Source organism: Simochromis diagramma, unplaced genomic scaffold, assembly GCF_900408965.1.
Source record: "Simochromis diagramma unplaced genomic scaffold, fSimDia1.1 OVJJ01000320.1, whole genome shotgun sequence".
NCBI classification, from domain to species: domain Eukaryota; kingdom Metazoa; phylum Chordata; class Actinopteri; order Cichliformes; family Cichlidae; genus Simochromis; species Simochromis diagramma.
This window is the reverse complement of record NW_024386773.1, coordinates 7,264,740-7,278,800: the sequence shown is the minus strand read 5'-3', so window position 1 is coordinate 7,278,800 and position 14,061 is coordinate 7,264,740. Positions and strand designations below refer to the sequence as shown.

Genomic DNA, 14,061 nt, shown 5'->3' with positions numbered 1-14,061 from the left:
ATGTCTTTGTTTAAACATGCTATCTTTTCTATTATGGGTTTATGAGATTTGCAAATCATTGCCTTGTATTGTTAGTTACATTTAGCACAGTGTCCCAACTTTTGGGGAATTGTAGCTGCAAAAGAGCACGTAAGAGCACTCAGATTTCCAGAGTTTTTTGTTGGACACTTCGACACCACCTTGTTAACTGCTGTATGATAATAACTAATATATATTTAGTTATAGATATCACACAGCTGTCATGCTTTCCAAACATCCGCAGTTGCTTTTGTGGAGGTGTATGCAGTCAATATTACAACCTGAATGTGCTGTGCCCTCTGTTGGCAACTTCAAGTGTCAAGGGCAACAATTGTTTTTCTCTCCAGCTGGGATATCATCTGAGAGACCACTCAAATCCTGTGGGACAATTGAAATAGGTGCACCTAGATTAGTGGATGAAAAGGAAAAAAACATGTTATTATCTCACATGGCACTGAAAATAATTGGAAATGATTGCAGTATGCATGAAAGAAGAATATTTTTTATTTGTTTCTTTTATTGTGGTGAAGTTTTTTTTTTAGTGTAGCATCTTTTCAGCTAGAAATAATAGCAGTGATTCAGTGCTTTATCAAAGGCTATAGACGACATCATCTGGCTATTGTTATGATGTGACTGTGTAGAAAAAACACTGTGCTTTGTGTAGAACATTGCCTTGTATGAAAATTATAATGGATTTTTTAAGGTTGAATTGAATACTTATTCGTGCTGTAATTGTTCATTCACATGTTATCTGTAGCTTCATCTTCTTTATTTTAAGTTGAGCCAAAACAAATATATTTTTTAATAACTATTAGATTATAGCTGAATTACAAATACAGAGTACGAGTGTTGGGTGAGGTTTCATAAAAGGATTTGGCTTGGTATTTCTGTCCTGCCATCTGCCATCAGCGATATTATTCAGGAAGGGCTTTTGGTGGAATTCTTTACTTACATTAAGGGTTGCACTTTTCCCCAGGTGCCTCCATTTGTTGTACAAGTGATCCAGAAATATTACATTGCACTAAGTTGCAGTGTGGTATTTTAAAACCTTATATATTTAGGATTGTGCTCGGTACAGAAGTGTAATAATGAAGCTAGATCTTCAAGTTCCTCATCCCTGCAAGTGGTGCAAATTACATTCTTGTTATGTCAGACGGATAATTTAAAAATTGTCACCAAGAGATAATCACTGCAGCTCTCCAGGAGCTTTCCAGCTGAAACCACATGACTATTGTTGTTTTTTGGACTTTTTCTGATTGACCATCTGAGTGGTCTGAAGTGTGGCCACAGCAGGCAGCTGTTTTGAACAAAAAACGTATAAAAGCACTCAACACTGAATAGCAGACAAACAAAATTACCGACTGGCAAGTCAGCACATGTGGAGCATGGAGCTGCCAATAAGCCAAATGTTTCCCTCAGGAATTGGAGGAGACCACAAAACACATCTCAAGGTGACCATAAACAGAATCTGAACCCTGTCAGGAACTGTCTAGTGACTTGGGTTTTTGGAAAAAATGACCAATAATTTGGGACTTCCAGTGTAGCCAGCTAGAAACCTGAAAACCTAAACTGTTACTTGATTGTTTTTAGATTGCATTTGAGCAAATACAGTCTCTCTCTAACTCTCTACAGAGGCTGTTTACCTGGATGCAAACAAAGCCTTTCCCCGCTCTCATAAAGCAAGAACTGGGGTATTTAGAAGCCCATTAATTATAAATAACTATAAGTGTTTTCAAGTAGGTTTTAACAGAATACCTAAACTAAAAACAGCAGTGTTGGTGGTGTTACGGATTTAAAAATGGCACAGACAAGCAGTTTTATTGTGTGTACTTTGAGCAAAGAGAGTGTGTCACTACATGGAATAATAGAGAAAGCCATACAGGGACTGAATAAGAATCACAATTTCCTGCATACGACTTAAAAGAATAATAGTCTTTAAGGATCAAATGAAATTGAAGTAAGAAGGTCATTCAGTGGATTACAGTGTAGCTGAAATATTTATACATAGCATTGCAGCATTTAGTCTATTTAAAATGGACACCAAAAAGTTGACAGAGCAGATTAGTGCACATTCTGTTTTGGTGATGGTGGTAATCCTTCGTTCCAAACTGAGAACAGAAAAGCCTGATGTATTATGTATGAATGGATGCTTCTGAATTGATTGAGCTTGTGCATATAACCTTACTGTCAGAAAGAGCTGGAAGCAGACCCAAGCGTGCCTAAGTTAAGGGCGTGTGAAGTTTGAACGATGTGAGTGCAGGTTGTAGAGGTTCTTCATTTATTTAATGTTCATTCTTTTTATTTGTCTTCAGTTACACAGTTCGTCTCTTGTAAAATCACTTTATTTGATGATATTTGCATAATGACACACACACAAAAACAATGATGATCACGTGTAAGCTGGTTCCTTTATTTCTTTGGGAACATTGTCTATATTAAGAAAAGGGTTTTCAAACAGCAGAATCAGTATGTGAAGAACCTGCTGAGAGCATTTAAGGTGGTGCCACAAGATGTCACAGTTGGGTTTGAATTTCCCAAAAGAGCAGACTGAATCTACCATTTCAAATTTTAAATGCTTACATTTATTCATGAAAACAGCTTTGACTTTATTTCACAGCATATATTCATACAAGCATATATTTACCTGATTATCCAGTATGTGCAGCAGAGGTACTGTACCACAGGTTGCATCTGATGTGTTTTCATCCAAGAGTATTTGCCAGAAGCCATTGGCATCACTGCGATACTGACAAGCTATCCTTTCATGCCTCAATGCAGCAGTCATGGCATTATTGTAAACTGGGAGTTACTGTCTCAGTCCTGTATTAAAGTGTGTGTGTGTGTGTGTGTGTGTGTGTGTGTGTGTGTGTGTGTGTGTGTGTGTGTGTGTGTGTGTGTGTGTGTGTGTGTGTGGATGGCAGGCGATTTTCCCTAAGCAGTCACTAGAGAACTAATATCCTGTATTATGGAATGTTAATTTTAAGTTAAGTGCAAGATGAGTGCATGAGTCCTTACTCTACAAGTTTGCAAAAAGTGTAATAATTTGTTAAACTTACATTATTTTTGCTGCCTGATAATGTAAATTATCAGCCACCGACCTATGAATCATTCAAGAATAAAAAAGGCGCTGAACTTCAGGGATGCACCAGTGTTGTGCCCTCACATAAGAGGGAATTTAGCAAAGAACCAATTTGACATTTTATCTGTAGGCACTTTGTTACTAGCAGCCATTCACAAAAAACTAATTTCCCTCATAATGTGTTAAAACTGCAAAAAATGCAAAAAAATATGATACAATTTGACACGACATAATAGTATTTTTTCATGAACACGATGGTTCCCAAAGACCTATTAGCCAAAAAGAAGAAGTGACAGACCTAAAAAAGCTATTAATAGCAGGTGTCTGAAAGTCATGTCCTTAAGAAAAAGGATGAGGTGCATCTGGCCCTTTAACTGATTTAGTTTACTACTGTTAACTAAAGATTAATCAGAAATAATCTCAGCCAGGGGGTGGCTGTCAACAAGCCATTCTCATAAAAGGAAACGGGGAGAAAAAGCTGAGTTATGCTGAATTTGCAAGAACTGGTTTGAAAATCTGTGGCAAAAGGCCTTTTGGAGTAAAATTGAAAAAATGAGAAAGTTTTGTTTCAACCCATCATCAGTAGCTACAGAGGAGGGCAGGAGAGATGCAACAGTGAGTGTCTACAGTTATCTACAGGGTGGGGGAGGCTCTGCTGTATTTTGGCTCTGCATTTCAGCCAGTGGTGTTGGGATCTTGTCAAAATTGATGAATAGCATCAGATTCTGATCCACTTTGCAGTACCACCTGGAAAGCATCTGACTGAAAGTGGCTTCACTTTTCAGCATGATCTCAAACACTCTGCCAATGCAAGTGGATAGAAGAAACACACAATGGAACACTATCAGTCATTGACTGGCCTCCCCAGAATCCAGACCTCAACATTATTGAAGCAGTGTCATCATCTTGACATCTTGACTTGATTTTAAAAGTACTGCTTCCCCTTCACTTTCCCCTTTTCACTCCAAGTGTGTTCAGATGCCACAAGTTTGTCTGCCTGCCTCTGTAGTTTGTGTTTTGTCTTGCTTATTTTCAGCTTTGGTCTGCTGGTGATTACTGTGTGATGGGTCCTACCACCTGCCTCACGTTACTCATCATCATAAAAACAGGAAGTCTCCACAAAATTTTAGTTGTACACAAAACTCAACCAGACAGATGGGTTTAGTAATAACTTATAAATCACTAAACATCGCACATACCAGCTTTAATTATGCTGATTTATTTAATTACAGCCACATTACAAATAAGTCAGGAGTGTGAGAATGAAAATTAGATACTGTGTGCTTTGTAGTATCTTCCAGACACTATTTGAAACCTAATTTTCAGATGCACTTCTGTTAGATGCGCTGAGGAAAGTATTTTACCCACAGGCACTTAAAATTCTGCCCGACATGCTTTTAAACATTTTGTACTTCCACACAGTTTGACCACAGGACAAACAACTCAGTCTTCACCGAGGTATAAACATAGGCCTAGGCATTGTGAAATAATTGTTTTGGACGGCCTTCATAAGACGGCGGGTGTTCTATAATAATAATAATAATAATGGATTGCATTTATATAGCGCTTTTCGGGACCCCTCAAAGCACTTTACAATACCACTATTCATTCACTCTCACATTCATACACTGGTGTATTCTATAATAATGACATTTTACTTTAATTATTTAGTCAAAATGTCACTTAACGCATCAGGAGGCTGTTTACAACATTAAAGCTAACAGGGCAGGATTGCTTGCTGGACAAGTTCAAAACTCAAAAAGTCCTTATAACTTTTCTATGCAACCTTCACACTTAAGGCTGGGTCGTGGCGTCTGAGAGCTGATACCTAAGACATGCTGTTGAACCATGTCACAAATCAGTTGTTGTTGTTTTTTTTCCAGCTGAATAGGAAGGTGGACTTTGAAAAGCAGGCTCTCATAGCAAAAAGTGACAGAAAAAGCCATCACTGGCTTTCAAGAGGAATCACTGCAGCAAGCAAAAACGGTTTAAATGCCCATTTAAGCACTTCACTCAGCAACATAAAAACAATAGAGCGACAAGAGTGACATGTCCCCATGAAAATTAAGCCAGGTCACTTGTTATTTGTATAGATGATTTTCATGACCACAAAAAAAAAAATTAGTTGGTCTAAGTGTTTATTTTAGAAAAGCAAAGCTGTGCTAACAAACTAATAAATATGTGTAACAAAATAAAGGAGTAAAGGAGGTGCAAAGATTGATACCTTTACACATAATTAAATTCTATTTTCACAGGAAGAGTTCAAGAAAAAATGTTAGAAATAAGATTTAAAAACGTTACAGTAAGTTATGTAGGCTTCTATTTAAATCTAGCTTTGATATAAGCACACAGACCCTCTCTCTGTTTCAATTTAAGTTCATCTCACAGGAAAATGTCATCTCACTGGATCACAGATGTTATGTATAAAGCTTTGGGGTCTGAAGATTGAAACCAGTGCAAAAAGTGCTTTAAACCTCTATTCTTTCTAATGGAAACTCTTTGGGTTATGAAAAAGGTATGTCTGAATAGAAATCTACAGAGAAAATCACACTTTTCCACGCTTGTCTATGACCTCAATTTTGTGTATTACTTTAAGGTCTCAACTGGTAGTTTCAGGTGCTATTAAATACAACATCTTGCTGTGCATTATAATGAAAATGATGATCGCCACTAGAGTCAAAAATAAGGATAAAGAAGGGAATGCTCCACAGCACACAAGTCACTACCATATAAGCATGTACTCGCCCTCTGTTTTTGGGTTGCTTTAGCTTCCTCCTCCTGTCCAAATATATGTATGCTGATTACAAATTGGCTGTAGGTGTAGTTGTTCGCATGAATGGTTGACTGTCTTTCCATGTTAGCTCTGTAATGGCCTGACTTTTACCCAAAGTCAGACAGGGTTCTGCCCCCATTGACTGACGGAGGCTAACAAGTTTTATAGCATGGGAATGCGAGACTGGATCCAAATCCAGTTCTACTTTGATTTGCTTCTTCAACTCACACCTGTGCTTCAGTAAAAATAAGCTGCACATTCCATGAAGGATGGCTCATGTAATAGTAAATTAGGTGAGCTATAAGAAGAATGTGCCTCGGGTTTACATTACAGCTGGTGAGCATAGAGGAACAATCCACTGAGAGAAAAGAAAAAGACGTGACTGCACTTCTGAATGAGGAACTCCAAACTGAGCTTGCCAGCTGAAACCCCTCACATAGTTCTAAACCATGGAAAATAAATCAAGTCCAGAACACATGTACAGATGCACTAACACAGCTTGGATAAGCCCCAGTGAGATATTCATTGGCTCTTGCATCCACATTAATTCAATTTTTTACTTAACAAAGACAACAAATCAGAGGATTTTCTTAGTTTCATAAGACAAAGTTGAACAACCTGATTTCTTTAGTATTTTTACATTTTAACTATGATTTTTATTACTATTATTGTTATCGTTTCTAGCCTGGCTTTCCTTAAAGTGGGCAGAGTTGAATGACAATAAGGAAACATGAACTATTATCATTTTCACTGGCTCTCACTTTTTTGTTCCTTATTTATGCAGTCCTCTATGAAAGAAGGAATCATTTGTATCTGCTTGGAGCTTTATGCTAACTCATCTCTTTACAGTGAACCATTATGCAGAAATTTCAATTATATGCAATCCATAGACTCAATGACGCAATCCTGAAACATAATTGTTCCTGCTGAAACAACCCCCTCTGCTGTCTCAAAAAATGCACCGTTAACCCTTAAGTGCAAAAACAGAAGCAACCTTTAACAGTTATATTTCTTAATTCTAATGCCATAGAGTGCTACAGTAGATCATTACTTCCAGTGGCTGGATTATTAAGTGTAAAATTATAGATCAGCCCCTTTCTTGGCGTTTTTTTATGAATGAAAGCTTACGCACGCCCTTTATGATCCAACCCTAATAGGCTAACCTAAATAAATAAATTAAGCAGATGTATGATCCCAGAAAACGCCCCCCCCCCCCCCACTCTCTCTTTCTCTCTCCCTCCCTCTCTCTCTGTGTGATGGGAACGTGGCTGCAGCGCATTTACAGTCTCCTCCCCTGTGGATCCTCCAAGTATCTCCTTTCCCCTCAACCACCGACCAGAAGCGTGTCAAACAACTTTTCATTCAGCATTAGGCTGATATATGTATATATCTATATTTCAATTTGCTTCGTTTTTGCGCTATTTGATTCGTCATTCTCAATCATGAACGCACAGAGAGCGGATAGTCAGAAACGACTTGCAGATGAGCAGAACCAAGGTGAGAATTTATTTCTACTTTTACATTGAACTGTTGTTTTAGTTTTTGGGAAACTGTTTAGTTGTCTGCATCTAGTCTGCTTTTGATTTTTTTTTTCACTAGTGCTTGTAAGTATTTTAAAATGCGCAATTAAGTCCGTTCAACTTAAATATCCAATTATTAATAAACAATTTTGCAATACGATTTAAAGACATTAAACACAATTTCATTGGAATCTTTTGTTAACTGCAGGCTGGTTATATTTCCTAATTGACATGTCAGATAAATATAATGTTCAACTCTATTTAACGTTAATTCTCATAATGCTGTCCATATCATATTAGTCCAATAACCTTGGAGTTGCCGAGTAATACATGAGATTTGGCCACATAATTAACCTTTGAGATGAAGTCATTAGCATCTCTCAGTGCAGAGTGGTAATTATCCCAAACAGTCATCCGCTGATGAGAAAGAGTTTAGTAATATTATTTTGCCACTAAAAGCAATGCTCTCCTGTCCACGAGGGAATCTGCAATCTGTAAAAAAATGTATGATTTTTTTTCTACCTATGCAGAAATGACAGAAAATGTTCTTTTTCTATAAGTCTGTGGAATTTCAGTTCTTTACTGCTACTGCTATTTAAAATAGAAACAACAAAGTCTCCTTTAACAAAATGATGCAAATACAAACAAGGATGTGTCATACCTAGTTAACAAGCTTAAAGTTTCCTTTATTTGTTTCGAATGATACGCCACTGACATCATCACACTAATTAGTTTATTCACTGAAAAATCTTGGTTCACACACTCCTTGATGCATCTTAAGAAACATCTGTTGTTTGTTTTAGACATAAAGGATGCCAAAAACCGAGAGAGACAGAGAAGATAATAGAATAATAGAAAATGCATGAGCGAAACAGAAACTGCATTAGGTTAATAGTTTTCCCACCCAGAATGAAAAAAATTCTGCTGTTGTCATCTAATTGACTTTAATCTGATGAAGTTTTGATTCAAACTGATGGTCCCTTGAGATTCTCTGAGGCAAAATGGAAATGTTTGGTTTTTCAGAAATATTATGGACAAAATCACTCAGGAATCCCCCAAAATGGCAACAATAATAACTGCCAAGCTTTTAGGTTAGATAAAATTAGGTCTCATGTTGGGGGAATTTATGCTTTCGTTGAGAAGTTATTCATTAAACAAGATGAAGAAATATTAAGCTTAAGTTTGACCCCAATAAGCAGCATCAAAGAGCTCTTAAACAGAAAAAAACCCTCTTCTGATCACGGCACTGTCTGTTTTATCTTCTTATTTTTCTTTTAATAGCAACACCCCAGCACTGAATACCCCAAGAAACCAGCAGAGGATGTTTTGACACCTTCATTTGTTCCTCCAGCCTTCCTCTCAACAATGGACCTCTTTTTGCAGGGATCCTCTTTAAACTTATCAAAACTGCTCCACAATATCAGCATTTCTGTCGATGCCTCTGGGAATTATACTAACAACCAGTTCACAGAGGTCAACCTCTTTGAAATCCTGGGTCCGAAACGCTCTCCCTTTTTCTTCCAAGTGACCAGTGTTTACCTTCTCATCTTTCTCATTGGCTTGTCTGGAAATCTGCTCACATGTGCAGTGATTGCAAAGCACAAAAAAATGCGTAATCCTACAAACTTTTACCTTGTGAGCCTGGCTGTATCGGATCTTCTCGTGCTTTTGTTTGGGATGCCCTTGGAGATTTATGACCTGTGGCAGAACTATCCATTCCCCTTTGGTGAGGGTGGCTGCTACTTCAAAACGTTCCTGTTTGAAACTGTGTGCTTTGCCTCCATCCTTAACGTCACAGCTCTGAGTGTGGAGAGGTACATAGCTGTGGTATATCCACTCAAAACACGATACCTGTCGACTAACCAGCACGCTAAACGGGTCATCACCATTGTGTGGGTGGTTTCGATGATCTGTGCCATCCCCAACACCTCACTGCACGGCATCTTCTACCTGCCAGAGAGAATGGAGGAGTCAGCTATTTGCACTGTGCTGAAACCTTTGTGGATCTATAACCTGGTCATGCAAATCACAACTGTCTGCTTCTATTTTATACCCATGATGGTTATTAGCATGCTGTACTTAGTCATGGGCCTTCATTTGGGGAGAGAAAGGCGCCAGTCCAGTGGGAACCTGGGAAAGAATTGTTGCAGCACTCGAAGGAAGATGAGAGTGGAGAATGGCCGAAGGAGACAGGTCATCAAAATGCTCTGTGAGTGTTTTTTTCTCTCTCTTCAAAAGGCAAGCATTGCTCTGTCATGCTGCTCTGACTTGAAAGCATATCTCCTCTAATCTGTATTGTCACTGCCAAGGCATGATCCCATAGACAAAACATGACGAAAACAGAGAGTAAATAAAGACACAGGATTATCAGCAGTTTGGATGGATCATTAAGATTCGGAAGGGCTTCCTTTTGAGTCCTAATTCTGCAACTTGACAAGATTACACATTAGTGTAAGACCCTTTTGCTGTAGCTATTTGTTTTTTTTACATTGAGGAATTTCCCATTACATCCATCTAAAGATTCTCACACTACGAATGGCAAAAATAATAACTGGCAAAAAATAGCATTAGGAGTCAATCTGAAAACCTATTTTCTGAACCAACTGGCAATTATTGCAAAGAGTAAATTATCAGAATATCCATTATGAACACAATTAGCAGCGTGATAGTGGTAATGTCACAGGAAATGTCTGCATTTAAGCTTTTGTCATAGCTCCTCTCAGGAGTTTAGAGTGGATGTTGGTGATGCTATTCTCATTGTATTTGTACAGCCAGTCATAATTTCACAGCATAGAGATTAGTCGTTACTTTTTTTTTTATTATGTTTTTATTTAAAAACCTGCAACAAACAAACAATATATCATGAATTTCTAACTGATATTGCAGTCACAAATATCTAATATTTCAAGAAAAGGCCTAAAGGTGAATTTTAAACTGCTTCTTTAGCTAACACACTGGTGATTTATTTAATGAAACGCTGAAAACTAAAATTATACCCTGACCTTTTCTGTACTTTTTGATATCCGTGCTGATATTTGAGAGTTAAATAAAAGCATATAACCAAGTTTATAGCCATCATAACAACAAAAAAACATCTAACTGCCCCCAGCTGCATACAAAATACCAGCAACACTTAAAAATAAAGACATTTGCTTATTCTTATCTTTGCATCTGTAGAGCTGCATATTGCAAGAAGATATTTACCTCATATGTAGCACATTCCGTCTGAGAGTTATTTTTCCCAGAGCTCTAAAAGCCAAATAAATTGTAGTAAAATTGTGGAGTTTTCTTCAAAACTAATAAAAGTTGTGTTTACGTTCAATGTTACTCTCCAAGGTGTGAAATGTAAATTCATGAGGCTTAATGGAAGTGCTGAACGCATGGCTTTTTCTTCTAAAACATAACAGCTTCCTCTGCCTTTGTAGGCTCCGTGCAACACATCTCTCTGTGCAGTTATGTTCTGTGCAACTGCATGAGAGATACAGAAAACAGGTGCAAAAACAAATAAATCCATAGCACTACTAGATGTCTAAAACATCACAGGGGACCTTTAAATTATGTTTTTCTTAAAAGAATCCCAACTGAAGATCTTTTAGAAATGTTGTTAAATTCAAAAGAGGTTTGGGGGATGCTTTCTGGTTCCACTGCAGGTGGATTCCTTTATCAGGAATGTCATCTGTTCTGGAGAATGGGTGATAAAATTTAAATTAAAAATAATAATATGAAATGTATGGACAAAAAGATTGTGATTGTTTTGATTTGCACAGTTGATCAGACTGCTTCTGTCATCATCCTCCTTATCTTGTTCTTCTAGTCAAATAGTAATTTATAGTAAAATAACATTGGTTTTGTTTTTAACGTGTGTTTCCCATGTAAAGTAGCTGCAACACAATGACTTTCAGGAAAAATGACATGCATATTTTAGTTTTTAAAAAGGTTTAACATTTGCATCTATGAGTAGCTAACTCGATAAAAGCGCTTTAATTGATTTCCACTCACTATCAACAACTAAGAGCGGGGCAAGCTGAAAGCTACTTATTGGTCATCAAGCTGTATTTTCATACTGAACATCTTCACACATATACCCTGTGTTCTTGACAACAATTCCTGTTGTCAATTCATGCTGTTCAGCCAAACTTTGTTACCAAAGTTTCTCTTATATTACAGTAAAGATAAAGTTTCTAAACACATCAAACACATCAGCCGTGACTTAGTAAAACACACACGTAACAATTATGCAAAAAGTCTGTGAAGGTTCTCAGTCCTCCAGGTCATCCTAGTCAAAGGAGCTTGCAAAGAAAAGCGTCTGGACTTCTTTAAAATTATGCAAAAACTGCACAGAGAAAAATATGGTTTCGCGGTCCGAGTATTTCACCCAGGATAAATATATCTTTAATGAAGAGCTGGAACAAGATTATATAGAATATAAATATGATTCTTTAAAAAACTGTAAAATACAGCATTTTGTTCTAACCATGAAGCTTTAGACAAATGACAAAGTTAAAATGCACTATGCGAATCACTGTAGTCTGGGAAAGAAAGAACAAAACCAAGTGCTAAATGCCATATTTATAAATGTAAATATCTTGGCAGTGTGTTGAATGCCCCCAAGCAAAGCTTGATGCCATATGCCCACGATCATAAAAAGCCAAACTCTGCCTGTGCCTGCTGGACCTCCTGCAGGGAGAGCCCCTGAGAGCTTTATGCCTAGATTATTTGGCGAGGAATGTATTTGTGCTCCATCATCAAAAAAAATGCTGAACATTGTTTGTTGCACAGAATGAAGCATTTACATTTGGCCAAGAACAGTCATTAAACCCTAAAATTGATAAGACTTATAATACCTGTTTGAATTGGTTTCTAGTCTTATCTGTAAGCTAAGAGAGTCTACAATCTATGTCTTTGATATATTGTGGTTGCTGAAGTGCAGCATTTGCTAAACAAGAACTTCAGTCAAAGGATAATGATATGCTGAATTTCCATTTTTAAGAATCTCTTGACTCATTTGCCTTAAGGGCATCAATAAGCAATCTAACTTAACTCTAAATTACTTCACAATTACCACAAAGGTCATGAATACAGCTGTTTATCCGTCCTTCTTACGACCTCATTCTCATTCCTGGAGCATTAAACGCTGTCATTTTTTCAAAGCTGTTGACACAAGCTGTCTTTTGTCATTTATGGATGTTTAAAACAAACATGGTAAGAAAATATGAGCATATAGGTCCAATGCATAAGCATAGTAAGACTGATGTGGTCAGAAAGGAACATTTTAACATCAAAACATAATATGTTCCTAAACCTTATTTTCACAGTGCGGCCATTTAGCTCACAAACCAGACCAAACAGGAGCCTACAAGCTGACAAATTCATATAATGTCAGCAGCAATGGCAGAATAACAGTAATTTAAACCCTAGGGCAAGAACATGCTATTCTTTCAAGTTTTGCTAATGCAATGTGTGCAATAGCATGACACTGACTGAACACACCAGAACACCCAACTCTAGTCCATCCATATACAGCTGTTTTAAATGAAAATGAGAAGAAGAAAATCTCCACAAACCTGTGTACTCCTTTTAGAAACGTTTGTCTCAGTTTGTTTAAACAGGTTTTCAAATAAAGTTGAGGAGATCAATCATTTTATGGCTGGATCGCTAACAATTGATAAGAACTCATAAACCGCAGAGTGGATTTTTATAAAGGACCACAAGCCAAAAAGTTTAATTTTAACATTCAAATCTGTTCTGCAAAAATAAATGTATTCATCATCTTTCTCTCCAGCAATCGTGGTGGCAGTGTTTGGAGTCTGCTGGGCACCCTTTCACATCGAGCGTCTTCTGTGGAGCTCTATCAGCCAGTGGACCGACTTGATGCACAACATTTATCAATATGTCCACATCCTGTCGGGCGTCTTCTTCTACCTCAGCTCTGCAGTCAACCCTATCATCTACAGCCTGCTCTCCACGCGGTTCAGAGAGTGTTTTCGAGAACTTGTTTGTTCCCAGGGGGAGGACAATAACTCTGTCAGAGACTCCCCTCCTTTTCCTAAAATTTTGCTGGATCCCTCCGTTGCAAGTTCAAGGGGTCAGGCCGAGGGGAAGGACTCTAATGCGTTCATCCCTTTGCTGTCTCCTAACATGACACTGAGTATGGACACTGAAATCCTCACATGTGCTTGTACAGACACAACGTGCAAGACCTCTGTATTCTGACATTTTATTTGAACAAGCTAGAAAGCAGCTGGTGCAGAAATATTGTAAACTGACAGGTTAACATTTTGGATCTTAGGTTTATTTGTTTCCAGAATTTGCTGACATGATGCTGTATGATGAATACTGCCAGAAGAAAATGAGCTTAGCTTAGAACTGAGACTTGAAACAAATGAGGACAAGTAGTCTGTGTCATAATGTAATGAAACTGTCTCATCTGCTTGTCTCTGACCCTTTTATTAACATTGGCTCGTCTCAAAAGTAAAAAAGGTTCTAGTTGATGAGCCATGTAAATCCAAAAGTTGCTTTCGTGTTGTATTTTAGTGCAAAGAGAGATCATTTGGAAGAAAATAACAAAATCTACTGCAAAATCATGACACTGGAAATGTATGAATTTTTGGCAGTTAGGCTGATGAGACTATGGAGCATGATGTTATTGGGGACTGGGACTGGACCCCCTG

General features: G+C 37.6%; 1 protein-coding gene across 1 annotated transcript; it reads left to right on the top strand.

The window, feature by feature from the left end:
- Positions 1-6,704: 6,704 nt before the first annotated feature.
- nmur3 (neuromedin U receptor 3) lies at positions 6,705-14,017 on the top strand. Its single transcript, XM_040005663.1, has 3 exons — positions 6,705-7,367; positions 8,672-9,599; positions 13,173-14,017. The coding sequence occupies exons 1-3, from the start codon at positions 7,353-7,355 to the stop codon at positions 13,601-13,603; spliced, it is 1,374 nt and encodes a 457-aa protein (XP_039861597.1). The 5' UTR covers positions 6,705-7,352; the 3' UTR covers positions 13,604-14,017.
- Positions 14,018-14,061: the final 44 nt, after the last annotated feature.